The sequence below is a fragment of the Populus trichocarpa genome, chromosome 1, assembly GCF_000002775.5.
Source record: "Populus trichocarpa isolate Nisqually-1 chromosome 1, P.trichocarpa_v4.1, whole genome shotgun sequence".
Classification (NCBI taxonomy): Eukaryota; Viridiplantae; Streptophyta; class Magnoliopsida; order Malpighiales; family Salicaceae; genus Populus; species Populus trichocarpa.
In genome coordinates this window covers 25,327,364-25,355,342 of record NC_037285.2, presented here as the reverse complement: position 1 = coordinate 25,355,342, position 27,979 = coordinate 25,327,364, and the positions used below count along the sequence as shown (strand labels likewise).

Genomic DNA, 27,979 nt, shown 5'->3' with positions numbered 1-27,979 from the left:
CGTAATTGATGGAATCCCAAAAGTCGAGGGAGTTTTTTATACTTTTACCCCTTTTCTTTGCAATGAACTGTGTATGCTTTCACTGTTTGAGTTAAAAGACAGTAGAAAATTTGTTGCACTGACAAGAATCAACGAGGGAGAGAAGGAAAATCAAAGCTCGCTATGATACAGAATGAGGAAGGCCACTTCAGTAAATACACATCAATCGATCTCTCACTCTTCCTCCGGTGAGCCTGTGCTACTTTCAGTTGGGTTGATGAATCCAGCCAAGGGTCCTCGTATATCAGAGCCATAAACATGACCCATCTTTGTACGCTTGGTTTCCAAGTACCTCTTATTTTCCTCTGTAATGGGTGTGAAGACAGGAACCCTACCGATAACAGCCAAGCCATATCCCTTCAAACCAGTGAACTTGGCGGGGTTGTTGGTCATCAGGCGCATCGTTCGGACCCCTATGTCTCTTAGAATCTGCATCAAAGTTGAAAGAACTGATTCTAAATGTTCTTCTTGTGATTTTCATTTGGAAAGAGTTTACGTGTTTTTTTTTTTTTTTTTTTTTGGGGGGGGGGGTGATTTTGACAGCATTTTCCGACTGACCTGAGCGCCAATGCCATACTCGCGTGCATCAACAGCTAATCCAAGTTCAATGTTAGCCTGGACCGTGTCATGGCCTTGATCCTGCAAATTGTAGGCTCGAAGTTTGTGACCAAGGCCGATTCCTCTTCCTTCATGGCCTCGAAGATAAACAACGATCCCTCTACCAGCTTGCTCAATTAACTGCATTGCCAAATCCAACTGATTGCCACAGTCACAACGAGCTGATCCAAATATATCCCCTGTCAAACATTCTGAATGAACTCTTACTAAAACATCCTGTCCATCTCCAATATTTCCCTGTTCATGTTAATTTGTTTAAAACCCGATGCAGCTAAGAAATTGAACCTCTGAAAACGAACAGAGGAAAAAATCCAAGGACATGATTACCTTGACTATAGCTACGTGTTCTGTACCTTCTAGCTTTGAGCGGTAGCAGTAAGCTTCAAATAGACCCCATTTGGTAGGTAGACGAGAAATAGCACTCCTCTCTACTAGATATTCTCTCTTCCTCCGGTACCTACAGATCAGTGATTATATTGAACAGTAACATGAAAAGAAAAATCCTGAATCAACAAGCTGAAGAAAATAAATTGAAATGAACGATAGCATGTCAGGATCGATTAGAGGAGCATTCGAAACCATTCTAGCAAGTAATATATCACGGAGACACCAACAAAAACCAATTTTAACCAAGAAATAATTATATGCATGCGTCAGAATCACCTTATTAAATCAGTTATTGATACGATTGGTATGTTGTGCTCCATTGCCAACTTTCTTATATCAGCCAAAGAGGCTATAGAACCGTCTTCTGGATCAATAATTGCTGAAAGAACAGAAACTGGTGGCAATCCAGCCAACATCACCAAATCTACAGAAGCCTCTGTATGACCAGCTCTTCTTAAAACCCCACCGTTGCGATACTTGAGTGGAAACACATGGCCTGGCCTTCTAAAATCTTCAGGCTTGGTCTCAGGAGAAGAAAGAGCAAGAACAGTCTTAGCCCTGTCTGATGCTGATACTCCAGTACATGTTCCAGATTTTGCATCCTGAAAAGCAGGGGAAAAATGATACTTAATCAAACATGTTTAACAGATATTAATGACTTAATTTGATTACACAGTATTTTGCTTTAGTAGGATTATATATACAGGACTGAAATGGAAGCGGGGTATCTATTAAGATCTAAGAATTAAAACATACCACAGTGATTGTGAAAGTGGGGGCAGATGAATCTTCGTTCTCTGTCTCTGGTGACATCAGAGGAAGCTTAAGTCTTTCAAGATCCTCCTCTTTCATGCCTACCGAAACAATTCCTGATCCATTCTTAATCAGAAATGACACATGCTGAGGACTTGTAAGAGATGCTGCCATGATAAGGTTTCCTTCAATATCCCCATTTTCATCGTCTACAACAATTACAAACTGAAAGATTTGCAGTCATGGTTAACATTTAACTCATGATTATTTATGGTTAGATCATAATGGAAATTTTATTGTGGTCATAATTCTGGTATTTTTTCTGCATTATTTCTCGAGCGCACACGGCAGGTATAATTTTTTTGCTGACTTCAAAGTAGAAAAACTAAAGGAGATCAATCATTGAAGTTCTACAGAAGTAAGCAGAAAATAGTCCGCAAATATAGAATGGCGGAGAAAAGATTTACCTTTCCCTCACGTAAAGTATTGAGTGCCTGCTCAATTGAAGAGTACCCTTCGGTTGGGCAGTCAGGATCGCCCTCTGCATCACTGACGAAGAAATCAATGGTTTCAGGAGTAATTTCAGCATCAAGTGTCAGAAATGGTGCTGAAGCAGACTCATCAAAAGCTCCCAACAGAGACCCATTTTCACTACGCTTCAAAAAACTCTCATCAGACGCACTTCCACCCCCAATAGCCCAACATGTGGGACTCAACAGCCTGTGTTTGAACAGGTCTGCTCCTATTCCTATACCACGAGGAGTCTCTAAAAGTCTCCGAAAGCTGCAACAGAACCATCATTAAATGGAAATTATATTAATGACAGCGTGCTAATAATTAGCTAAATATACTTCTATTGGCTAGCTAGCACAGACCTTGAACTCGTGACCATGTGGGGAAACAAGAGGTCAGTGTATAAGCTGGCACAGTCCATGGAACTGGAGATGCTTCAAAAACAAAAGCCCTCTTCTAGTTCCGAAATGATCGACAATTTTCCTCCACTGCGTACTTGATATGTATTCTACTAGTATAGAAAACAAAGAAAAGCCCACCTCTTGTTCTGGATGTGTATTCGCTTGTGTCGTTTGGTAGTGCCTTTATCCAAAAGCTTTTTATACAAACTTTTTCTTTCTGTCTTTTAGTTTCTTTTAAGGGATATCTCAACTAGAATTTAAAATGTAATTTTTTAGTTAAATTAAAAGAATAATTTGGCATGAAATACCATAATTAATTAATTAATTAATTTTAAAATTAATTACTTAAATTAAATTAATTCCAAAAATAAAAATTATTTATTTTTCATAATATCCATGTGCGCCTCCCAAAAAGTTTATTAAATTACGATGCAAAATATTTTTTAAAATAGCTTTTTGTTTAAAAATATATTAAAATATTTTTTTTAGATAATTTTCTATACCAATACATTAAAATATTTAAAAAATATAAAAAATCAATTTTAATATTTTTAAACCAAAAATATTTTTAAAAAATAACTAAAAACAAAACAAAAACAGAAGTTGTGTGAAAATGGAATTTTTTCATTAACTTTTGTGTCTAATTTGACGGTGAAATACATCAAATATGGACAAAGAAGTACTTGGAGGGATTAAATTATTTGTTTTATAAAAGTACAAAGACTAGGTTATATTACCCATGCTCCGTTCCTTTGAGAATGAGATGGAAGCGTCCATTGACTTTGACTCTTACTAATAAAATAAAGTGACGTGGCGGAACCTTTTAAGCCCCAAAAACGGAAGACAAACGTCTAGACGGACAGAAAAGGGGACTCAAAAAGAGCGAGAATGTTGCCGGCGTGAGCGAGATGACCATTGCAATTGCTGGTATGTAGTGCGTAAACAGTGATCCCTCTCTAACCCCTACAACCTTACACGTGTCCTTTGTTCTTCTCTCTTCGATCCCAAATCCCCGCTTCCTTTTAATTTTTGTTTCAAAAGAAAATCAATAATTGTTTCTTTGAAAGCAGGTATGGCCGATTCGTTATTATCAGGTGGCGTTAAAGAGAACAAGCTATGGAAAGGAGTCCTTGCTGTCGCCGGAATCATGACCACTCTTGTCATCTATGGTCTTTTACAGGTTTTTTTTTCTTTTGTTTTTATGTCTAGAAATGGTTTAGGGTTTGAGATTTGATTTTTTTAAAAAAATATTTGGAGGCAGGAAAAGATCATGAGAGTCCCATATGGGTCAAACAAGGAATTCTTTAAGTACTCGTTGTTTCTTGTTTTCTGCAACCGCATTACCACGTCTGCTGTCTCTGCTGCTGCTCTTGTCGTAAGTCCCATTCGGTCTGTTTTAGTATTAGAATCTAATGTCTGAACAATGGGTTGATTTGGAATTTTGTTTTCTTAGGCAAGTAAAAAAGCTTTGAATCCTGTTGCTCCTGTTCACAAGTACTGTCTCATATCAGTATCCAACATACTGACCACAACTTGCCAGTATGAGGTATGTTTTGCTTTTTTCTTTACCATTGCTTTTATTAACGTTTCTGTTGGAATTAGTTTTCTGAATAAGTAATTCTAGGTTTGTGCTGGATTAGGTTTAGATATTCTTATGCTGACAATATGTGCTTGATCCAGGCGCTCAAGTATGTTAGTTTCCCAGTCCAGACACTCGCTAAGTGTGCCAAAATGATTCCTGTCATGGTATGTTAATTTCCTGCGATGAATTATAATGTTACTGTTTCTGTCATTTCGGATCAGTTTAGTAACAAGCATTTTAATTTATTTAGCTCTAGCGTGTCAATTTTGCTTTCTGGGTTGACTGTTCTAACGTCGGGCTTTAGTAGTATAAATTGAGGATACAGCTGCAGGGTTTCTAGTTATGTAATAGTTTTGTGCTAACATGCATTTGTCTTTGCCTTTATTTGTTTATTTATCTATTTTTCTTTTAAGAATGTATTTCCTGAAGAAGTTATCTGATAGAGCTGTGCCTGCAGATTAGGATCAGTATTTTCGTTGAAGCTTTTTTTGTATTTCTTTCCTGCTAAATAATCATTTGATGGATGAAGGTGATTCTATATCGTTCTTCTGGATGCAAGAAATCATTCTACAATGAACTTGATCCAAATTATTCCCAGAATGCTTGTCATGTATGTGCATGTCTTCTCTTTTCTTAGTAGCTGGGGGGTGGAGGTATGCCAACTTGCAGCCTGAAGTCCTTTAACACTGGCAATATGTAATTCTTTCTGCTGTACTTCTCAATAAATTATCCTTTTGGGACCAACTTCCTTCAATTACTTCTAAGAAATATCTTGGAAACATTTGTTATGGTGGATATAAGAAATTAATACAAAAATGCATTAGAGAATGACTGCATGGATTGGTTTCGACAGAATGCTCAAAATGTCATCTTTCTGCATTTTTTGGCTTGTGTACCTTTCGCTGTCAGTTACAGTTTTAGTTTTAATTTCAACTTTCAAAGTGTTGATTTCTCATCTTTTTTGTTCAGGTATGGGGCACAATCATTATGCAAAAGAGATACAAAGGAATGGACTACTTTTTGGCTCTTCTAGTGACACTGGGCTGTTCAATTTTCATTCTATTTCCAGTAATGACTATGCTTCCTGTCTCTGCCACTCCATTTTTAATGCTTTTTGAAATATAGCATCTGCTTGTACTTGTTTGCAACTTGGTTTTTTTGGGTTGATGACACTTCATTCTGCTCCATAGTTTATCTGTTCAGAAAGCAAAGACCAAGCTAGTTTTCAATTTATTACAAAGATGAAAAGGCCAAAGTTAACCAGGATTCAAACAAATATATATGCACAACTTTAGGAAAGATCAACGTCTGCATGTATTTAGGGTTCCATATATGTAAAAAAAAAAAATTTTAATATAAGTAAGGGTTGACAGTAAAAGACACCATCAGATTCTTGTATTTGTAGAATTACTACCAATGACTTGAAAATTGTTGATGATTGTCTATGTGCTCTCCCTCCCTCCCTCCCTCTGTGTGTGTGTGTGTGTGTTTCTTTCTTAAGCCCTATCAATGCAAAGAGTAGCAATGGTAGGCATAATGAGAGATGTTTGGATCAGCAATGCATTGAATGGTTGAAGTTGTAAAAAAGACATCGAACCATACTACTGCAAACAGAGACTTGTGCATAGTTTTAGTTCATAATATCTAAACCAACTTGTGCACTGTTATCTTTTCATTTTACGACTCCTTTTCTGACGTCCAGATATGAGACACCTTTGTTGTTTTATGGGAGATGAGAATATTGTGGTGGATGAAAATAAGAGCATTGCTTATGTTAATTGAGACCTTGCCTTACTTGTCTGCTACAGATATTCCTTGGCTTTCTGTATGTACATGCTTTGTATTTGTAGTGGTTGCTGTTATTGTTCATGCATGATGGTAATCTATGGCAGTTATCTGCTTAAGAATCATCTTGACTACTACACACTGAACTAATTCTATTTTGTTTTTCGATTCAGGCAGGAACTGAGATCAGTCCATACAGCAGAGGAAGAGAAAACACTGTTTGGGGTGTTTCCCTGATGCTTGGCTATCTCGGGTATCAATTTTAAATGCATTTATTCTCGGGCACTGCATTTGCTCCATTGTTAATTTAGCTGTCATTTCCATGAGCAAAATTGCTGCAAATCACAATTTTTCCAGTTGTAAATTGAACATCTGTTTGCATATGCATGCTTTTGTTCTTTGCTGAAAGGGATGCCTGGAATGCCAATATCAAATTGTTTTGGCATGAATGCTAAAATGGGAAAGTGACTTCTTATATTGATGCTACATGAATCAACAGAATCATTTCTATTTTACACTTCCTTGTTCAAGTAATTTATTGTATGGATAGAAAATTGATAAGTTTATGGGTGTGGGCCAAACAACATTGAGTGTTTTGTTAATGGTTCAGTGAATTTCTTTTGGGAAGAATAATGTTGCTCAGCACGTAAACCTTGTATTTCTGACAGTTTTGATGGCTTTACAAGCACGTTCCAAGATAAGCTATTTAAAGGTTATGATATGGAGATTCACAATCAAATTTTCTATACAACATTGTGTTCTTGCATTCTCAGCTTGACAGGTGAGTTTCCAAATCTTGCCCAATTTCTCTCTCTCTCTCTCTCTCTCATGAATAAATTATGAAAATATTGTGATTTATGTATGGCTCTCTGCTGTCATTGGATTATCTTGATTTGATCTTTTGTTTTTATTAATGGGGAGAAGTCATTGGATGGATTGTCCATGTGAACCTTTTTTCACCTGTTTTTGCAGTTTGATTCCATTTTAATTGTCCAATTAGGTAGTGGGTTATAGGTGTAACTATGTAAGTGCTCTAATTTTTTTGTGGCTTGGAGTTGGACTTGCTGAGCTAGTGCTCTTAACCCATGTGAATTTTGCTCTCAGCATAGTTAGGAAAGGAAGAGCCGTGGTTCCTATCCTTTATGCTCAGTTCACTTAGAGATGATGAGCCTTTGCTTCCTTGTCTTTTGGGTTTCCAAATATTTTTAATGAAGGCAAATGCCATGATAGAGCTTTATTTTAAGCTTATAATACTATCAACTTTTGTCTTGGACAATAGCACATTTCTTCTACTTTCAGATTGCATTTGTTTATGCTATTGCTTTTCTGTTGCTGACTGAATGCATTGACTTAATTTCTGCTGTAGGCCTTGTATTACAAGGACATCTTCTTCCAGCCATAGATTTTGTGTTCCGCCATAATGATTGTTTCTTTGACATTGCATTGCTTTCCACCGTGAGTAATTTTTACTGTCATAACTCTATAATATCAAGGGCCCAAATGTTTTTTGCTTGACTTTATTAAACATCCTCCCCCCTTACTTACTTTCAGAGAAGATTCAGAGTAAATCTGAGAAATAATATCATTCTGTGCAGGTAGCAACTGCTAGCCAGTTCTTCATTTCTTACACAATCCGCACATTTGGTGCTCTAACATTTGCTGCTATAATGACCACAAGACAGGTGAATGGAAAAATCTCCAACTGAAACTAATGTTTCATTCTTGTCATCACAACTACCCTTCTGATAAACGATGCCTTTCTATTTGTCTTTGTAATTGAAGTTGGTGAGCATTGTGCTATCGTGTGTGTGGTTCGCCCATCCTCTTAGCTGGGAACAATGGATTGGAGCTGTAAGTGTTAATCACAATCCTTGTTCAAACTCTCTCATCCCAAGGCCCCTAATTCTCATACATTGAATCAGGTTATCGTCTTTGGTTCTCTGTATGCAAGAAACTTGTTGAAAAGCACACCTTCGAAGCTTCCACCTTCTGAGCATACTCAAAATGGAGCGTCTAGTCCCTATGAAGCAAAACCCTTGATGCAGTGACTTCAAAACTTTGTACTCGGTGCTGCCTCCAATTTTACAGTGATTGGCAGCTATTGGTCTAGTTGTGAGTTTCCATTCAAGAGGCTGCAAAATGGATGGAGATGGACACGATTTCATCCAAACAATTCTATGCAGAGTACCACAAGCAAAAGGATCCTCTCTGAGTGGCATTAGTACTTAATAGTGTTAGGGGAGAGAAGAAAAATAGTAAGAGAGAAAGTGACGTTCCATTTTTGTGTAGGAACTGACCAAAGCATAAAAGAACTGATCTTTTACTTGTGTTTATTGTCTGAACACATGCCTCTAAAATATATCCGAACAGAAAAGGTATAGAAAAATACGTACAATTTGATGCAGGAGCAAAGCATCTTGTCAGTATTTTATCACTTAATGAACCTGAGGGATGCTTGTCTATTATGTTTTCATTTATTTTATTTTATTTTATTTTTGGTTCGTTTTCTAAAAAAAATCTAAAATATTTGTTTGGATGAATATAAATTTCTTCTAGTTTTTATTTTTAAAAACTGTACCTAGTTTCAATCAGATGCTGGGGTTAATACAATCCACGCTCAAGTTTTCCTATCCCACACCCAATCCCAGCCTATTCTCGTCTCCTTGGGCCTACTCATAGAGTTGTGCTAGACGTGGTCTTTGTTTGACCCTGGGCAGGCTGAACCCACGATCTCGTCAGTGCTCTAGACTTGTCCTGTCTCGTCCTTTAGCACCGTAAACTTGGTTGCGGCTTGACCCTTGAGGGACTTGGGCTTGTTCATGGTCCAGCTCTGAGGGCCCCGGATTTTACCCCAGCCTGCCTTTGGTGGGCTTGAACTTGACCCTAGCTAGGCCCTTGATGCCCAGACTTAACTCCGGCTCAGCTACTTGAAACTCTAAATTATGCCCATACTTACTATATATCAAGTAATAACTAATTAAACTGTGATTATTTAAAAAATTAAGGAACAGTTTTGTTATATAATAATAAAAGTTAATAGCTAATTGTGGAAGTTCATATTTTTTTATATATAAGAATAGGTAACTCCTTCCTTTTAAAATTGAAACTTTTAAACAAATTTTGAATTTCTTTCTTTAATTATTTTTTGTTTTTGCATTGTTTTAATATGCTGATGTCAAAAATAAATTTTAAAAAATAAAACATATATATTATTTTAATATATTTCAAAATAAAAAATATTTTAAAAAACAACTTTAATTACACTATTTTTATGTTGTGATTTTCAGCAAGACCAAACAGAACTTGAGTGCTGTCTTACCTCAAAGCACAAAGTAATCGACCTTGTTGCAGGAAATGTTGTAAATTTTGGTCGTGTTTTTTTTGTGCTGTAATCGGATGGGGTAAGATCCAGTATAAATTGGACCACATATGAGTAAAATCTGATACATACTGGATTAATTTGTTATTATTAAATGCGTTTCAATACAAAATCAATGCTTATGAATTCTATCAATAAGCACTAGAACTGCATAATATATATCCTTGTGAAAAGAAAAGAAAAAACCTATAAATTTAACCTTTTTTCATTTTTCCAAATGCAAAAGGAAGATCCCATGCCACTGGTGGTGCGCCGACCAAATTAACCACACTTGTCGACCAAAAAGTCATATAATAAACCCTAGCCTGGCGGAGTGGACTGATCTTTTGGAATTTTCTTTCTTTCTTCTCGGCCGCCAGGGATAAGGCTGGTGAAATTAAAGTTAGGAAACCTTCGGCGAAAGGAAAGAAGAAAAGGAAAACTGATAGCGGTATGGATAGAGTTAAATTTCATTGCTTGCTTCAACGCCTGCCGAGACTGTATTTTCCTTTTGTCCCATTAAAATATAGAGAGACCATAGACTTTCTAGAAAGCAAAATGCAAAAGTAAGAAGTCGAAGACGTCAAGGAACCCCACGACTAGGAAGTCTGAAATGGACTGCTAACCAAAAGTGTACATTGTTGTCATCATTTTGTCTTTGATTTCGTGGGTAGGCATGCACACAGCCACTCGAAGACAGAGAATGCCACCTTTGCTCGGCACTGCTCGGCACTGCCAGGACAGAACATGGTTATAAAATCTCTTACATGTTAACATGGGACAACAGGATATATAAAACTCTCCCGAGAGCTTGGCCAGTTCTTCTGCTCTGTATCTACTTAGAATTTAGTTTGGTTTGGAATATGCTCAAATGGCCATGACATGAAGTAATAGAGTAAGAGATAAGAATTAATTACAAGTGGGACTTCAATTTTAGGACAAAAATAATTTTGTTAGACATTTTTATTTTTTTTAGAACTATATAAGCTGTTTTCCCTTTTATAATAAAGTATTTAATTTCTATTCTGCAAATGTAGTTGAACCAAGCGTTAATTAAAAGTAAGGATAAGGTTCTAAAAACATATATTTCTGGTTAAACAAACAAATTCTTAAGAAAGTTGGACTCGGTGTCTCAAGCCAGCGCTGGACAATTTTATGCCCAAGACTTTTGGAATTGGACTGCAATTGTGGTATGACCAAACCAAAACTCAAATATAGACCAGAATTAATTATATTGTGAGTGTTTATAGCAAAGTTATGTTTATTTTTTAAAGTATTTTTTATTGAAAAATATATTATTTTTTATTTTTTTATATTAATATATCAAAATAATCTAAAAACATAAAAAAAATTAATTTAAAATAAATAAATAAATAATTTTTTTTCAAAAAGAATTTTAAAAACATTCATAAAGGGAATCACATTCATGGTCTCAATAACAGAAGACAGATGAAGAAGCAAGAAAAGGAGTGGTGTTGCGTCTCTCTACTGCAAAAATTATAAAAAACCTTGCCTGTCCTTGAGTGCCGACTTTTGTTTTGCCTCGGCATGCATCAACCCGTGACTCCACAGGTTATAATGAATGACTCACATGCTCTCTCTCTCTCTCTCTCTCTCTAATCTCTCTCTGTGTGTGTGTGTGTGTGTGTGTGTGTGTGTGTGTGTGTGTGTGTAACATTCCGACACCAGCAAAACAAAATGCATCAGGTATAATTTATGGCATGCCTGGAGACCAATGATGCATGGTCTTCGATCTGAGACTGTGAAGGAATAAAATATAGGGTGCTCCTAATTAATTACCAGTTGTTGTTTTCCTGCGTGAGCGTAATAATGCGGGAGGCCCGGGAGGGAACAATTAATTTGTTCAAACAAACAACGCATGCACTTGGCCAAGCAGTATACGTTTTTGTTTTTGTTTTTGTTTTTGTTTTTTTAACAGAACAAAACATTTACACCGATCTGTATAATTGAATGGCCAGCAAGCGAAATTAATTATGATGCACATTAGCTAATTACTTTTAAACAACAACGTAAGATTACTCATGATGATGCAACCGATCTCATGAAACAGAGCTCACATTTTCATATGGTATGTATGGCACACTAGCTTCTTGATTAGCGTGATTAAACAGCTATTATTAATTCCACACAGCCTGCATGCTAGTATTTCACACTATTCATGCATTAGTAAAAACAATTAAAAAGAAATTATGAGGCAGAATGCATGAATCAACAGCTCAGGTTGACCATCAAGGGAGTGGGGATGGCGAAGGCGATGTTGTTGCAGATGGCCACAGCTGTGCATTCTTCACTTTGGAGACGCTTGCAAGGACGCCTAAAGGGGTCACATCCCCTATGATCGTAACTTTCTTTGTCGCAAAATCTATGCTGAAGGATGTAACTCCTGCGCATAAATTTTAAGGCATCGCTTTAGCCCACAAGTTTATATGAAATTGGTAAACAAATCAACAGTGTTCTCTCTTGTCTGTGTAGTAGTATTAAATAACCTTCCATTTTGGAGATATGTTTCCTCACTTTTCCTTCGCATCCTTTGCAATGAATAGAAACCCTCAAAACCACAACCTGGAAAGAATTGATTAACGATAAGAATATATAATGATATTATTAATATTCTGATTCAAAAAAAGTAGTAATAAATGAGCAATTAAGCTCCAAGATATAATATTTTGAGCCTAGTCCTTGTCTATCTTAACTAATGAGCTGAAATTAACTATGTAGAAATTACTAGTTGATGAACTTGAGTAGAAACTAATTAACAACCTGATGACGGGAGCATGTTGAGGAAGAAGATCTTAAAGCAGGAGAATCATTTGAGCTCATATGAGTACTGGGTTTATTTCCAGTGTCAGACACGTTGTCAGCCTCTGAAATCCAGTCACGAGAGCAAACCAAAGAAGAAGATCTCCGTGCAGGAAAATCAATCAAGCTATTTGTAAGCCTCGGGTTTGCATGCTGAGTGCTAGGAGCCATTGCAGGGACTTCATGATGACCAGACTCCGAAATCCAATCGATATAAGGAGCTGTATCGCTTACAAGAAGGTGCCTGGAGGAGGAACCTGGTACAGGGCGACTTTGCAGATCACTTATATCAGCAGAGCTTTTTCTACGTAAATAACTCTGCTTAACAGAACTGATCACCGATCTACTATCTTCAGCGGAGCTTTTCCTATATAAATCTCTTTGCTTAGCAGAACTTTTCCTGCTATAAGGACTGCAGGGGCTAGGGGGCAACTCAGATGAACAAGCTGGTGTATAATCAGATTTAGAACTCTTCCTATCAAGAGGTCTAGTTCCATGGCGCACTATGGAACGATGGTCTAGGCTTGAGCAAATGGCTGTGGAAGCTGGAGAAGCACAGAACAGATCCATCATTTTCATGTTCTTGGACCAAGCGAAGGCTATGTAAGGAGTCAATGCTAGGAGTTATAATTGTTGGTTTAAAAGCACGGAAGAAAGAGATTAATACAAAAATCTTCTTAATGATACCAACTAATCCGCTTTTTAAAGTGGTGTGGCTTCCAGAGATTCGCGTGTTTGAAAATGTTTTAGTTTTTTTTTATATATATATATTTCACTTGAAAAATATTAAATATTTTTTTTTTATAGTTTTACTAAGCTAGCATAAAAAAACAAAAAAAAATAAATATTTTAATATATTTTTAAAAAATATTATGGACCACGGTACCAAATATATAAAGAAAATGAACCATTTTGGTCCCCATAAAAAGAAATATTGAATAATAGAGCTTTGGAACTTGGAAGGAGTGTGATTCTGGACCTTTCGAATTATTGTAATCAACTTTCAATTATTTATTAGTTTTAAAATATTTGAGGTGGGGCTATTGATCCTTTGTGTGTCATGATTACTAACACTGGCTGCTAACCAGAGCATGGTACTAATCCCTTTTTCCCGCGGTTGATTATAACTTAGTCCCTGAACTTTATTGAAACTAATTAATTAGTCCTCGTTGGTTTCTAAGAATATATAGTTAAACAATGTATTTTTAAATGCATTTATAACTTAATCTTTTTCAACCAATCGCGTTCCTTTTCACTTTATTATTTTTTCAAAAGAAAAATGATTGCTTGCATTCGATTAGATAAACGAGCTCACTTTTAACATGGCATGATTAGACCATTGATGATATACAAAAGCAGCAACTGAATATGTGTTTAGGCATTACTTTAAGAAAAAAAATTGATTTTTTTTAAATTAATTTTTTTAGATAGTTTTTACCTGTTGATATTAAAAATTAATTTTAAAAAATAAAAAAATATATTATTTTAATGTATTTTCAAACAAAAAGTAATCGTTACCACAATATCAAACACTACTTTTATATTGTGGTAATTTTTATAATTACAATTTAAAAATATATATTAAAAAAAGCTATAACTCATAGATTTTCTCAAACTTAATTTTTATCACAATAAGAAAACAGGTTTAAACAAAAAAAAAAACCAAATAATTTTTTAAATTATGACTACTCTAAGGTAGTGTTTGAAAATGCAGTTTAAACCATATTTTCAAAAATTTGAAATTGTTTTTTGTTTATAATTATTTGTTTATGTTTTTATATTATTTTAATGGGTTGATGTAAAAACTAAAATTTTTAAAAGATATATTTTAATATATTTCTAAATAAAAAATATTTTAAACTATAATTATTATCCTACTTTCAAAGACACCATGATGATATCTTCAACGGCTTCGTAGCATGACACAAACAGATCCTTAAAAGTCAAAAACCTGAAGACATAAGAAAACTGCCAGTAAAATGATATCATGACAGCCCACATGAAGAAATAGCATAGATAGAAATGGACCTCAGCCCAGACAATTAAAGCCTCCAATTCAAACACACCTGGATTTCATTTTCCATGAGATCAGAGTCGCTAATTATTGTGTACAATTAATCAGTTTGTTGAGGGGTAAGAAATATATCGTAAGATTTTTTAAAAAAAAAAACAAGCAACGAACATTTAAATACAGTGGAGAGTATTCTAGTTTTTTAGATGAACTTTCTAGAAAATAGAAAAAAAATGTTTGTTATTTGTAAACTTGAAAACATTATAAATATTATTTTCATAAACATTTTAAAAAGTATTTGTCGCCGTATTCTCAAATATCATTAGAGTATTTAAAAAATAAAAACAAAAAACACACGTCAATTATACACGAATTGTTAATCAAATTGTTTCTAAATAATCAAATTAACTGGATTATATTGAAATAATTTTAATATTATTTAATTTTAAATTTAAGTTAGAAGGGAATTGATGTCGAGGAATTAAATTAACTTGTGAGTTCATATTTAATAACAATGTCAGCAAGTTAAATGGATGTGTGGAAACTATTTAAATGGATGTGTGGAAACTACAAAGTGTTCATATTTTGAAAACTATTTAAATGGATGTGTGAACACAGTGATGTTTTCAACTACGGTTGAGAAGGCAAGGACAGTGGAACGGACGCATATTTACATCATGACTGTATTTCTTCATATGTAACCAATCAAATCAATCTTAGCTGCACGACACGACGGTACGATGTCGCTATAAAGCATGGCTGTATTTCTTCATATGTAACCAACCAATCAAATCAATCTTAGCTGCACGACACGACGGTACGATGTCGCTATAAAGCCACGGTTCTGTATAGTAGCGACAAATAGTTGCTAATTAACTATACAATCAGTTTACTGGAGACTTTCTCCACTGTTCCGTAATTGGCTCAACCAATTGATAATTCTCCCTAATTCCTGGTGCTCCGAGGTTCCATAATTTTTAATGCTTTAAAACGGCATCGCAGACCAGCTACATCATTCAGAGACTGAATGGATTTTCTCACCAGCATGTAGCCGATTGAATGGATTTTCTTTCCGGTGTTGACAGGCAGCTTTCTTGGCATCATTTTATATATAATATACTTTTTTTTTTTTTTTAATTTAACGTGGATGTTCGGATCAGCTTACATATACCTCGGCTAATTTCACGGGTCCTGAAGTTAACGACCATGTAAGCCTCCAGTGGCTATCATATGAGCAACCGTAAGGCTCGAACCTGAGAACACAAAGAAAGCAAATCTTTTAATCCCAAGCTCTTATTACTGGACCACTAGATGATTAAAAAAAAAAAATTAGTTAAGAGTGGTCAAGTTAAAAAATGAAAGTCTGGAAATTATGTTGAAAATCCTCGTCAGTTAGTTGAAAGATGGCTCAGTTTTCAAAATTTATTGTTAAATTGTTTATAAATTGATTACATGCCCTTCAGACCTGGGCTCATGCGCTCATTCGTAATCAATTGTTTTTATAAATCGTGTATGAGTGGTTATAATTGTTTTTTGAAATAAATTTTGATTGGAAATGTATTAAAATAATATTTTTTAAAAATTATTTTTAATATTAGTGTATTAAAATAATTTAAAAATAATAATAAAAAATTAATTTGAAATAAATAAATAAATAAATAAATGTTTTTCAAAACTTTTTTTAAAACACAAAAATAAATACTGCCGACTGTAAGCTCTAAACACTGATAGACCCACGTGTGCCCTAGTACTAGGCGACCCATTTCACACTAGCCCCAGTGGCATTCACCTTTGGATTGGACAAGAACTTAATCATCCTTGGACACCATCTTCTCGTTTAAGTGGGTGTTTATTTCTGTGGTTGCTTCTGCTTTTGAAACAAACCACAAAAAGCAATTGTTTGGTAACAGAGGAAACGTGATTTATTTCATGAGGGACCCACCATGTTTTGCGTTTTGAACGCAGGTCAGCAAATAGCAGTTTCATGCTGCTTCTTTTTGCCTCCATACACAATAAGCTGTTCACTTTTATAAGAAGACTGTTCACTTATGTGTACAGTGTCAATTGTTATGATTGGGAAAGAGAACGTGCTGGAGATGAAGCAAATGAATATGGTGTACTCTGGACAATGCCTCTTGTTCTTCCTTTAGTTTTCTTTTTCTCTGATTCTTTCTATTCTATTGCTTTCTTTTTTTGTTCTGGTTTGTCCTTTCTCTCTCTTTCTCTCTCTACTGGTTTCAGTCCTTTTCTTTTCTGATATGTTGTTCAAAGGGGGAGAGTCGGGGGGGGGGGCTGGTATACTTGGAGGCAAAGCTGGTGCTCTTGCGTTGGCTGGCCAGTGCTTTCCTCTCTCTGTTTCTGTTTTTCCTTCGCTTACTCTCCGATCTTCCTTCCCTGGGTCTTTTTTTTCTGTCCTTTTGTTCTCCTGTGTTTGCTCGTCCTCCCTTTCGCCTTCTGTGTGTATCATTCACTTCCTGTGTTCTGTGTTCTGTGTGTCCACTTTGTGTATGTCCCCTGTTCTTGTTTTTGTTCGTCCTTTGTTTATCCCCGGGGTCCTTTCTGTTTTCTTTCCCTTTGTTTTCGTTCTTCGTTCGTGCCTCGGTAATGGCATGCATCGTGGGGGCGAGAAGGATGTTACCATGATCTGCTGTCGTTTCCGCTGAATCGGGATGAAGGAGATGAACAGTTTGCTTTGAAACGACGCCGTTTTGAGCTAAGGAGATCATTCTTCAATTTGGCCACTGGAATTATGATATCTTGCAATCAGGCCCTTATTCACGGGAAATTCTTTTTTTTTTAATTTGGCCCCTGGATCAATTTCAATTTTTAATTTCAATTTTTAATTGTGTTTTATTTAAAAAAATTAGAAGGAGATCGCTTGATGACGTAGCATTTACAGAATTTGATCGCAATCCTAATTTTGTTCCTGATGATATTTTATTTGATGTTGTTGCGCGTTTAAGAAACCAAAGAAACTATAGTCTGGATGGATTTCGTACGTCATGAAATTGTAGATAGTTTAATGGAACAATAAAAAATATTTGATATAAGTATTATTTATTTCATGATGTAATAGCAGTAGTTAAATCTACAATATTTAAATTAAAAATCATCAATATTAATATATATATTTTTTAATTATTTTATAACCTCAATTTAAAAAGTATTAATTTAACCAAACACATTAAACTACTTTTTGTTCAACCTCAATTTCAACCACAGTTTTAACCAAACACCTATTTTTTTCAAACCAACCTCAACTAAAAGTACTTTTTATAAAACAATTTTTTTCAAACCACAACCACAACAACAACCGCAATACCAAACATGCTCTAGACTCATTTCGGGATTGCAGCCCAAACCTTAAATATAGTTCAGTCAAAATTTAATTTTTTTTATTTAAAATTATTTTTTATATATTTCTATATTATTTTAATATATTAATTTCAAAAAAATTTAATTTTTTTTTTTAAAATAACTAATATCATATTCTCAAACACTTCAAAGATCTTTCGACACATTGAAGACTTGTTTCGTATTAATACAAGTTTTATTGCAGTATATTTGGAATTGTAATAGTTTTTATGATTATAATTTTGAAAAAAAAACAAAACTTAAAGCAATATTTGTATTTTTAGTTTTTAAAAATAATTTTTAAAAATATATATTTAGTTATAACTGATGTGAAATAAACTTTTGTATTCAAAAATATAAAAAATAGATCTTTATAAATAAAAAAACTTTTTATTTTAATTTTTTATAAAAAAACTTAAAATAAAATACAAAAACTATTTAACTAATCGAATAAATTCTTTTCTGTCATGACAACAAACAATCTTGTAGTGTTTCAAAGCTGTCTTGGAGGTGTTTATATGTGTAGAAACGGTTATTTTTTAAGTATTTTTTATTGAAAAATACATCTAAATATTTCCTCCAGAGTCCAGACCAACTTATAACCCCAGAATTTTCAAAACCCCAGGATCTGCTATCACAAAACAGAAAATGCTGGGTGACTTACATTAATTAATCATTAATTAACAATTAGTGCACTTGAAAACTTTCCTTCAGACCAACTTATAACCCCAGAATTTATTCGACGAAGGCAGCCATTAATTTTAATCTAGAAACCGAAACTGCCCGATAAACCGCACGGAGCAGGCCAGGTCGGCAACGGCCAATACGGTTCCAAATCTTGGAACGGTACTACTACTAGAGAGTTACTAATTTTGAGGACTGGAGTTAGTTTCTAATTAATCTATGGTTAATTTCAAATTGGTACAGGGTCAATAACCCTTCCAAACAAGCCCTGAAACCTGACTAGAGACTGGGCATCATGCTGTCTGAAGGAGTGATAATTAATAAATATTAATTTATATCTATGTATTTAATTTTAATAAGTTTCTTTTTATATTTTAAAAAACCAAGGAAAAGGAGGATATTTTCTTCGGCCTGGTGCTGGAGTTTCTGGGTACTTTCATTTTTAAAAGCCGAGTCGAGCTTCTCTCATTGGTGGCGTAGGAACTAGGAAGTGTGATATCTTTTCAACGAATGGTTCGTACATGCTTTCCATGTGAAAGGGCGTTCAAAAACAGACAAAATCATACCGCGTGGACTCGGAGACATATTCCAACAAATCATTCCATCCCATCTCTTTACTTGGCTCCTAACACTCTACCCTCTCTATAAACTTCACTCATCTATCTGTAAGAAATCAAAGCTTATCTCAAGATTCTGCTGTCTGTCAACTCCACAAGAAACCCTTTTTGATCTCATCTCTTGCTCTTTCTTCTTAGACAGAGTCTAACTGATTGATATATATAAATATATACCTTGCATGCAAGAAAAGGTATGAGGACTATGCTGCACAAACAATCACCTTCAGCCTCTCCTAATCCATCACCACACCATCGCCATACATTCTCCGATACATTAATGGACGAAAAAATCGAGATTGCACAAGCGCTCATTTCTAAATGGGATGTCTCCCCCAATTCCTCCAGCCTCTATTGTAACATCACCAATCTCTTCGCAGCAGATAACCGGTACGAAGCCAAACAGTACCTTAACTCCATCAAAGACCTCCAAGCAGCCATGCAATATTACATCTCCCATGAACCCACCTCAGAAAATCTGGTTCTCGCTCAAGGTCTCATGCAAATTGCCATAAAGAGACTCGAGAGGGAGTTTTACATCATCTTGAAGTCCAACAGGCAGCATCTTGACCCTGAATCTGTTTCCAGAGCGTCAAGATCAAGCGTTTCTGAATTCGAGGATGAGTCTGAGGACGAGGAGGAATCGAGAGCCGGAGAAGATTCCATATCTGAAGTAGAGCGCGTTTCCATGTCTGTCATGGAAGATTTGAAGGCGATTTCAGAGTGCATGATTTCTGCTGGTTATGGAAAAGAATGTATCAAGATATACAAGAACATTCGAAAATCGATTGTTGATGAGGCTTTGTATCATCTGAACGTTGATAGCAGGTTGAGTTTCGCACAAATTCAAAAGATGGATTGGGAGGTTCTGGAAGTTAAAATCAAGACCTGGTTAAATGCAGTCAAGGTTGCAGTTAAAACTCTGTTTTACGGCGAGAGAATTCTTTGTGACCAGGTGTTTTCTTCTTCTCCTGCAATGAGAGAGTCCTGCTTTGCGGATATAACAAGAGAAGGTGCCTTGTCTCTCTTTGTTTTCCCTGAAAACGTAGCCAAATGCAAGAAAGCTCCTGAGAGAATGTTCCGCACACTCGACCTCTACGAAGCAATCGCGGATCTCTGGCCTGAAATCGAATCCATCTTTGATTTAGAATCAACCTCAACCGTCAAACAACAGGCCATTAACTCACTAATCAAGCTCGGGGAGGCAGTCCGCGCAATTCTAATAGAATTCGAGTCTGCAATATCAAAAGACCACTCAAAAGCAGCAGTCCCAGGTGGTGGCATTCATCCCCTGACACGATACGTAATGAACTACGTCACTTTCCTCGCTGACTACAGTGGCATACTTGCGGACATCCTAGCTGACTGGCCTCTACCAGTTCTATCTTCATTACCAGAAGCTTACTTCGGTAGCCCCTTCTCTGATGACGGCACAATTAACTCAGCAATATCAACAAGATTAGCCTGGCTGATTCTTGTTATGCTATGCAAACTCGATGGCGGAGCTGCGATTTACAAAGATGCGGCTCTCTCGTATCTATTCCTCGCAAACAATCTTCAATACGTGGTAAATAAAGTCCAGAAATCCAACCTAAAATTTCTTCATGGTGATGAATGGATAGAGAAGCATGAGGCAAGGGTACGGCAATATGTATCAAATTATGAACGCATGGGCTGGAGCAAAGTGTTTGCTACACTACCGGATATTAATGATAATCAGATGACAACCCAACAAGTCACTGAGTGTTTTAACAGTTTTAATTCTTCTTTTGAAGAGGCCTATAACAAACAAGCTTCGTGGGTTGTTTCCGATTCCAAATTGAGAGACCAGATTAAACTTTCGGTAGCCAGAAAGCTTGTCCCGGCATACAGGGAATTTTATGAGAAGTATCGGCAAGTGGTGGTAAGGAAGGAAGGGATTGTCAGATTTGCCCCGGATGACTTAGAGAATTACTTGTCCGATTTGCTTTTTGGGACTGGAGGTTCAAGCAGTCATCTTTCGTCATCTTCCTCACTGTCTTCAATTTCCTCGTCTCCGAGTCACTCTCGTGGCGGCCGAAGTCATTGAGCGACCGCCCATTCCTATTCTCAGCCGTTCTGGCCCAAGGGAACCTATTGAGCTCTTGTGGTTCTTGTGAACATATTTTGTTTTTCAAAGATGCGTGTATAGCTTTTAGTCACGTGCGTACGTCACACTGTTGACCGTTTATGAGATTGTAAAGATACGCTTTGACAGAAATTATTATTTAATTTAGATATTTATATAAAATATTATAGAATTTAAATATTTTTTAAGATATTTCTTTTAAAAAAATTTATATAAATATAACTCATCTCCCAAGAATCAATACAAGCTTAATACAATACTTAAACAAGATATAAGAAACATTTAAATTTAGAAAATATTATTTATTCTCTCTTTACACTCAAATAAAATTCATTCTTTCTATCACCTATATAAACATTATATGAAATTGTCATTAAAAGTACAAATTTTTTTTTTTATTATATATATACACATTTATATTGAAATTTCTGTAGAGTTTTCTTTATATTTTTTTAATATCAAGTTATTGACTCATTCAATTTTTACAATTTACAAATAAAATTTCACATGTTCCTATCTTCCCGGAATTCTATTATTATATATATATTATCGTTAACACAAGAACAACTTCTTTTTTCTCTATATTTACTCAAACATATCAATTATTAAATTATTTTAAAAAATATCTTAAGTAATAAGACAATTAACTTAATTACAACATAAATCCAAATACATATTTGTTTTAATACAAATAAACTTAAAACTTAGTCTACATAGTTACAGTTATTTTGAACTAATTAAGATATATCATCCATACTTAATTTAGATTCATACATTTCTTAATTATAAAATTATATTACATAACAAAATATGTATTGAATACACATATTACAAAAGCAATACTCATTACTCATCACGATGCTATGATGTACCTGAAATTTATATCATATACAACATGATTAGTTTATACACAAAGAACATTCACTAATATTATTACTATTACTTCTATTCATGTAACTCTTTCCAACTCAAACAATTTGCTAGTTTAAGAATACAACATCATCTTTTGTCAAACCAACATTTGTTCCACTTCTACATGAATAAATTTCTCTAATTGTCCATTAACCAGGGTATTAGTCTTAGAAATATCAGGAAATAGTTTCTCCAATAACTCATTAATTAGAGAATTATCCCATTAATCAGGAAACCAAAATCTTAGTCTGATTATTAATCAGAGTACTAATCTTATTAACCAGGGAACTGATATCTTTGTTTGGCACTAATCCTATTAACTAGGGATCCTACATCTTTATCTGACCATTAATCAAGGCACTAGTCCTATTTACCAGGGTAACTAGTTTATTCAACAATTTATCATTTATCAAATAGGATTGCTTAATATTAAGGGAGAATTGCAAACATAGTAAACTAATGCTTAAATTTTAAGGTGCTGAGCATTTACCTGAAGCTTAGGGGCGCGAATTGATCTCCTGCTACTGAGTGAGTCTAACGGTCTCTCATATACCAATAGGAACAATATCATTTACTATTTTTAATGCAACATAAAAAAAAACTGTTTAGCCAAATTTAGTCCAACCTTTCCTCAATTTTTAATTTATATCTAGAGTTTTATAATTTTGATTTAAGTGATGTCAGTTTTGTTGGAAAGATATCATCCATCACTTTCACTTTCATGAAAACTTATTCCAATATTTTGTCATTTTCGAGTCATAAATCCAACTAAAAGTTGGACCCCAAAGCTGTCCAATTTTTAAATTTCTTTCTTTTGACATATATTGAAGTATTTCATTTGTTTTTTTCACCATTCAACACAAACATCATTTACCCCATCATCCAAATAATCAACTAACTTTTCTCACTTCATTCTACAAATAATCAAAATTATCTTATTAGAAACACATTCACTTTCTCTACTTTCCTTCCTTTATAATATTTTAACATGACACAAAATCTTCATAATTCCCAAGAATTTTGAAATGTTCTTAATACAAAGTTTAACTAACTTTCCATTACAATTTAAAACACAAAAATTTCTATTTCTTTTCCATCCACTTTTTACATTTTACACATGCTAAAGTAAACATAATCAAACAACATTCATGCATTGATTTGAATTTTCTTCAATTTGGTTCCTTTATGACCGACACTAATATCCTTCAAAACCCTAGGATTTGTTTTTCATTATTTTGAGTTGTTTCTATCTATTTCCATCCTAATTACATTTTAAAAGGCCAATTTCTCCCTTCCGTCAATTTTGCTCAAGAACCCTAACCTCAAATTTGCACTTCACATATCCATTTCTCATCGTAATCAATCTAATTTTTGTATTCAAATTTAAAATCTCTTAATTGGTGATAAAGTGAGCTTTAAACCTTAATCCATCAAAATTTTTCTGACACTCTCTCTTTACTCCCCTTGGTTGGCCCTTCATCGCCCAAATTTTCCCAATTTCTTTCACTTTTTCTCCTTTAATCCTTGTCTAGAAATTGTTCCCTCACTATTAAACCTAACTCTTACCTAAATCCCTTCTATTTTATTGCATTTTTCTCTTACTTTCTAGTGAAAAAAGATTTGAAAACCCTTTCCTTATTTTCTTCTCTTTATTGTCGGCTAATGGAGAGAAAAAATTAGGGAGAAAAAATTAGGGGTTTTATAGTCATATTTCTAGGCAATTACACATTGACCCTTTAGTTTAGCTATTTTATTTTTTCTTATCCCCATCTTTTCTATTTTCTAACACTTGTTCCATATACTATTTTGTTTCTTGTAATTTCATCTTTTATCATTTAACTCTATATCTTTAATTTAACTTAACCCATTCCATTTCCAAGTTAATATTAATATTAAAAAAAACTTAATCGGGGCTTTACAGAACACAAAGTCAGTTCATTCACGTTTCTCAAAAGCTCCTTTTTTAATATTAATATTCAAAAAATTTTAACTGGGGCTTTCAGGGATATTAATTAAAACATAAATTAAAAAATTATCTAAAAAACACATATTAAAAAAACGTATCCATTAAAAAAAGCAAAATTAGAAAAAAATAATAATAGTCCGGGTGTTATGGTTTAATTTGCCAAAATTGCAATCCGGGTCATGGACTTAACCAAGCTCAATATTTATTTTCTTATATTTATATTAGCCTAAATATAAAATAAAAAAATTGAAAAAAAAACAAAAAAAGGGGTAAAAAGAAGAGCCCATGCACTCGAGCAAATACCCAACGTGCTTGCGCCATTATAAGGAAAAGCCTGGGCCCGCGAGCCTGAGATTGGTTTTTTTTTTTTTATCTCTTAAAGGGATGAACAATTTTTTTTTAAAAAAAAAAATAGGCAGACAACGCACTGCCTGATGAAGCAAAAAATATGTCGTCTACTAACCCAAATTCCAATCACTGTTGTGGTGGCTATAAAATTTGAGATAGCGTTATTTTTTCCCTAAAAAATCTATTATTTTTAGCCATTTCAACTAAAAACATATCACCATCATTGTTAGAATACCTAGAAATCAATCTGAAAACCCAAAAAAGGTCCAAAAATTCAAAATGAAACTGAGATAAATCTTTGTTTCTCGATTTAGATATATTTTTAGGCAACATTAAGACTATTATCAAACCTCTTTCATCATATGGAATTCGTGAACACTAAGAATAAAATTTTTGGTGCATGAATAATGAATTTTTCTCTCATTATCGAAATCATATAATCTCTCTCTCTCTCTCTCTCTCTCTCTCTCTCTAACCATTTATGAAAAATAATAAAAATAATTTTTTGTATTGAAATTGAATTTTTAAAATTTAAAGGAACCTAGATTTTATAAATTGTGCTATTTGTAAATAAGAAAGGTTTAAGTATATTTTTCATGCAAATTTTGGACACAACCCATTCTAGTGTTTTTTTTATTTTAATCTATTCTTTTAATTTTACCATTACTTAAAAAATCAAAAGTAATTGAACTTTTATTAGAATCAATTTGCCCAGAATAAAAGATCAAGCACTAGATTTTTAAAAAAAAGTACATGGTCAATCCACGTTGATTTGTAAGTGTCATTCAGAATTTCTGTTAAAATACTTGGTAATTATAATTTTTTAAACTAAATATTTTTTGTCAAAAAAATTACTTGTTAATATTTTTTTTTATAGTCTTATATACTGGTGTTTTTATAAGTGTGTTTGAGAATGTGGTAACGATTGTTTTTTAAAGTGATTTTCATTCATAATGTATCAAAATAATTTTTTATTTTTTAAGGTTTTTTTTTTTTTTTTTGAAATAAAGGGGTTGGTTTACCGTAATATCTCGTGGGGGATCTGGAATTTTTCTCCAGGAAGAAAGAACCAAAACCGAAAGCTCTGTTGCTTTTGTTTATTGATAGGCTGCCTCCATGTATCTCAACGACGGAGGCCATTGCTGTAATTTTTTATTTTTTATTTTTTATTTTCTTTGCCCCAGCAACTAACGCCATAGGCATGGTCTATAAATAGCCCTGCAAATGTAGCATACACGGAATGGAGAAGATACAAGCATTGTGAAGGGGAAAATGGCTCGATTTGAAGTTGGGATTGCAAAGGAATGGCGCATCATTCCTTAATGGATGGATCTAACATAGCAATATTTCGCGGCAGCAACTTGTTAGATGCAGGACCTTATAAGTCCAAAAAAACGAGTTGGCTAACCCGAGGAATGGAGAGAAGATGTCTCTCTAGAGGCTCAACTAAGATCTTACCTACTTGGTGACCTTTTTCCTGCTTTTCGTGTCTAGAGATAGCTTGCAGGTGTGATGCATTTGTTTCAAATCCCAACTTGTATTACAATGTTTCTGTAATATATTAATCATAGGATAATTCTAGAAACATGAGGATAGCTATATCATTAACTTACAGGAAATCCACTTATGTGTTATCTTATTTTTTTAAAAAAATTAATTCCTAAAATATGTCCGGGATGCCTCTAAAATTTGTTGTTCCTGACTGCTAGCTTGTGAGTTATCTCTAAATCTTCTGTCTTCACGATAATCTTGGTCTAGCTGCTGCAGCTTTTTCCTCCTTTGGCTATTCTCTCGTGACGACGAAGCTTCTTCATCTTCATGGCATGAAGGCTTATTACGAGGAGAAATATATATCGCTTCTTTGGCATCTTTGAGAATTCAGTTAAAAATGGATGTGAAGATTTCCCAGATAAAATATAATTTTAGAAATATAATATCATTCTAGGGTTTAATACACTTATTGTTAATGCTATATACTGGTTTAGGATCTCTGACCAAGTTGGCAACCGACAAGTGATTGAAAACCAGTTGCCAACGTTTACTTTCAACCCGAGCCTTCTATGCCGATTCGTGTGCTTTGATTGGTTGTTTAGTTTTCATTAAAAGGTTTTATTTCCAGCCATGATTGGTTGTTTGATGGAACAAGTGGACTCTCTGAATCCTTATCTATTGTTTGCTTAAATTGGTCGAACTAGCTGGTTCTCATGTGGAGACTAAAAATCCTTACAGTTAATGGTTTCGTCTAACCCATATTTTTATTATTATTAACTTGGATATCCGTTTTTTTATTAACTTGGATATCCGAGCTGTGTATTAATTTCTTAGCTCTAAAATTAATTTCATAGCCCTAAAATTAACAATAAATCTCTAGTGAGCATGAGTTTCTAACCCATATTCTGATCCCACCATTAATGCCTATAACGGTAGATGTTTCCCTGCTCCTGCTCTGGGCAGTTCGGCTTTCCTAATCTAGCTGAAGGGCAAGACACAAGCACATTCAGTCAAGTGACACTGCTTGTCTGAATATAATTTATATTCCCCTCTGCCTCTGCTGCCAAAAAATCCAAAGTGTTTACTGAACTATTGAGCTCAAGCACGTTTTTCCCTTTGCGAAGAGTGGGGTTGATTTGCGGCGCTTTCCTTGATCGATCAAAACATGGTCTAGAATTCGCATGTCATTAAGTAGAAGAACGTGATTTGGGCCAGTTCTTGACAATCTTTGAGCAAATTCAACATCAAGCAATAAGCATGTCCAGCTTTACCTAAAAATTACGTCCTATATATTAATTAATCACGCCAAGACACGTTATAAATGCCAAGTTGCCAGCATTAATGGTGGCAAAGGCCAACCCTTTTTCATCCGATTGACATTATCGGCTTCACCTTTCTATTTGACTATATATATTGCAAATAAACATGTGATCAAAACTGTAAAGATTTATAGATTCAGCTCGATAACGAATGCAAAGATTGATGCAGAATATCTTTGCAATAGCGCCTTGTTTGAGTGACTTAATCTCACTTTTTTTTATTATTAACATGGATGGCCGAACTAGCTTGCTGTCCAACCATACATGTATATATATATTGTTCTGGCCATATATAAATCATAAGCTAGCTTAATGATCAGGTCTCTTTTTGAAGCAACTTACTTATACTTGGTGCCATTTATTCGCATAATTATCTGCAATTCCAGCTGCTGCTGCTGCTGCTAGCTGATAAATAATGGTCTTTATTGACTGTGTAATCTCTATCAACCACCATATTTCCTTTCTTAAATGCTGCTAGCAACATTGGGTAAGCTACTAACTGTGAACTAACTCTAATGGCTTTCTATTTAAGAAGGCGCATGGAATTTTGAAGGTTTGAAGTCAAAGGTTAATTCATATATACTACATTCATTGTAACAGATAACTAAAAATTGATGAAAAACGCGTACACGGCATGTATGATAATAATTTGGATGGATTTTTTTTCTTTTTTGTAGGAAACTATCCAATAATTCCCTCGCCCACTAGGAGCTTGAAAATAGAGTTTCTTTGCTCTGTCATGCACTGATCCTACACCTAAGGCGTGACAAGAGCATGAATTGGTAATAAAGTTGATAGCAAAGTTGAACGCAATCAGTTGGTGGGAGTTGAGAGATGGAAATGGACCTTAAACATCTTCACGTGTACAGCTCGCACATCGCCTTCTCTTATAAGATCACCTGCTTTCATTTCATGAC

At 34.5% G+C, this 27,979-nt stretch overlaps 4 protein-coding genes across 4 annotated transcripts; 2 read left to right on the top strand and 2 right to left on the bottom strand.

Annotated features, from left to right (window-relative positions):
- Positions 1-5: 5 nt before the first annotated feature.
- Positions 6-2,884, bottom strand: LOC7465134 (monofunctional riboflavin biosynthesis protein RIBA 3, chloroplastic). Its single transcript, XM_002299858.4, has 7 exons — positions 2,673-2,884; positions 2,265-2,580; positions 1,801-2,022; positions 1,321-1,646; positions 985-1,114; positions 598-894; positions 6-468 (listed from the first exon to the last, which is right to left on the bottom strand). The coding sequence occupies exons 1-7, from the start codon at positions 2,729-2,731 to the stop codon at positions 214-216; spliced, it is 1,605 nt and encodes a 534-aa protein (XP_002299894.2). The 5' UTR covers positions 2,732-2,884; the 3' UTR covers positions 6-213.
- Positions 2,885-3,477: 593 nt separating this feature from the next.
- On the top strand, positions 3,478-8,540 carry LOC7465135 (UDP-galactose/UDP-glucose transporter 5B). The gene is made up of 12 exons (XM_002298342.4): positions 3,478-3,638; positions 3,782-3,891; positions 3,973-4,086; positions 4,165-4,257; positions 4,392-4,457; positions 5,263-5,361; positions 6,252-6,331; positions 6,747-6,859; positions 7,445-7,533; positions 7,674-7,760; positions 7,861-7,929; positions 8,001-8,540. The coding sequence occupies exons 1-12, from the start codon at positions 3,620-3,622 to the stop codon at positions 8,124-8,126; spliced, it is 1,065 nt and encodes a 354-aa protein (XP_002298378.2). The 5' UTR covers positions 3,478-3,619; the 3' UTR covers positions 8,127-8,540.
- Positions 8,541-11,420: 2,880 nt separating this feature from the next.
- On the bottom strand, positions 11,421-12,938 carry LOC7465136 (protein SODIUM POTASSIUM ROOT DEFECTIVE 2). The gene is made up of 3 exons (XM_002299860.4): positions 12,218-12,938; positions 11,944-12,019; positions 11,421-11,840 (listed from the first exon to the last, which is right to left on the bottom strand). The coding sequence occupies exons 1-3, from the start codon at positions 12,833-12,835 to the stop codon at positions 11,686-11,688; spliced, it is 849 nt and encodes a 282-aa protein (XP_002299896.2). The 5' UTR covers positions 12,836-12,938; the 3' UTR covers positions 11,421-11,685.
- Positions 12,939-18,951: 6,013 nt separating this feature from the next.
- On the top strand, positions 18,952-21,214 carry LOC7465137 (exocyst complex component EXO70H1). Its single transcript, XM_024593810.2, has one exon. It carries the CDS (start codon positions 19,116-19,118, stop codon positions 20,985-20,987), a length of 1,872 nt encoding a protein of 623 aa, XP_024449578.1. The 5' UTR covers positions 18,952-19,115; the 3' UTR covers positions 20,988-21,214.
- The last annotated feature ends 6,765 nt before the right edge of the window (positions 21,215-27,979 follow it).

Excerpts from the sequence above, each read along its gene's own strand:
- LOC7465134 (XM_002299858.4), bottom strand. The coding sequence starts at position 2,731 with ATGGACTGTGCCAGCTTATACACTGACCTCTTGTTTCCCCACATGGTC. Across the intron at positions 2,023-2,264 it reads ATACTTTACGTGAGGGAAAG|TTTGTAATTGTTGTAGACGA; the intron begins GTAAATCTTTTC and ends CAAATCTTTCAG. Across the intron at positions 1,115-1,320 it reads TCAATAACTGATTTAATAAG|GTACCGGAGGAAGAGAGAAT; the intron begins GTGATTCTGACG and ends ACTGATCTGTAG.
- LOC7465135 (XM_002298342.4), top strand. Across the intron at positions 4,458-5,262 it reads CCAAAATGATTCCTGTCATG|GTATGGGGCACAATCATTAT; the intron begins GTATGTTAATTT and ends TTTTTTGTTCAG. Across the intron at positions 6,332-6,746 it reads CTGATGCTTGGCTATCTCGG|TTTTGATGGCTTTACAAGCA; the intron begins GTATCAATTTTA and ends TATTTCTGACAG.
- LOC7465136 (XM_002299860.4), bottom strand. The coding sequence starts at position 12,835 with ATGAAAATGATGGATCTGTTCTGTGCTTCTCCAGCTTCCACAGCCATT. Across the intron at positions 12,020-12,217 it reads CAACATGCTCCCGTCATCAG|GTTGTGGTTTTGAGGGTTTC; the intron begins GTTGTTAATTAG and ends AATTCTTTCCAG. Across the intron at positions 11,841-11,943 it reads ACATATCTCCAAAATGGAAG|GAGTTACATCCTTCAGCATA; the intron begins GTTATTTAATAC and ends ATTTATGCGCAG.
- LOC7465137 (XM_024593810.2), top strand. The coding sequence starts at position 19,116 with ATGAGGACTATGCTGCACAAACAATCACCTTCAGCCTCTCCTAATCCA.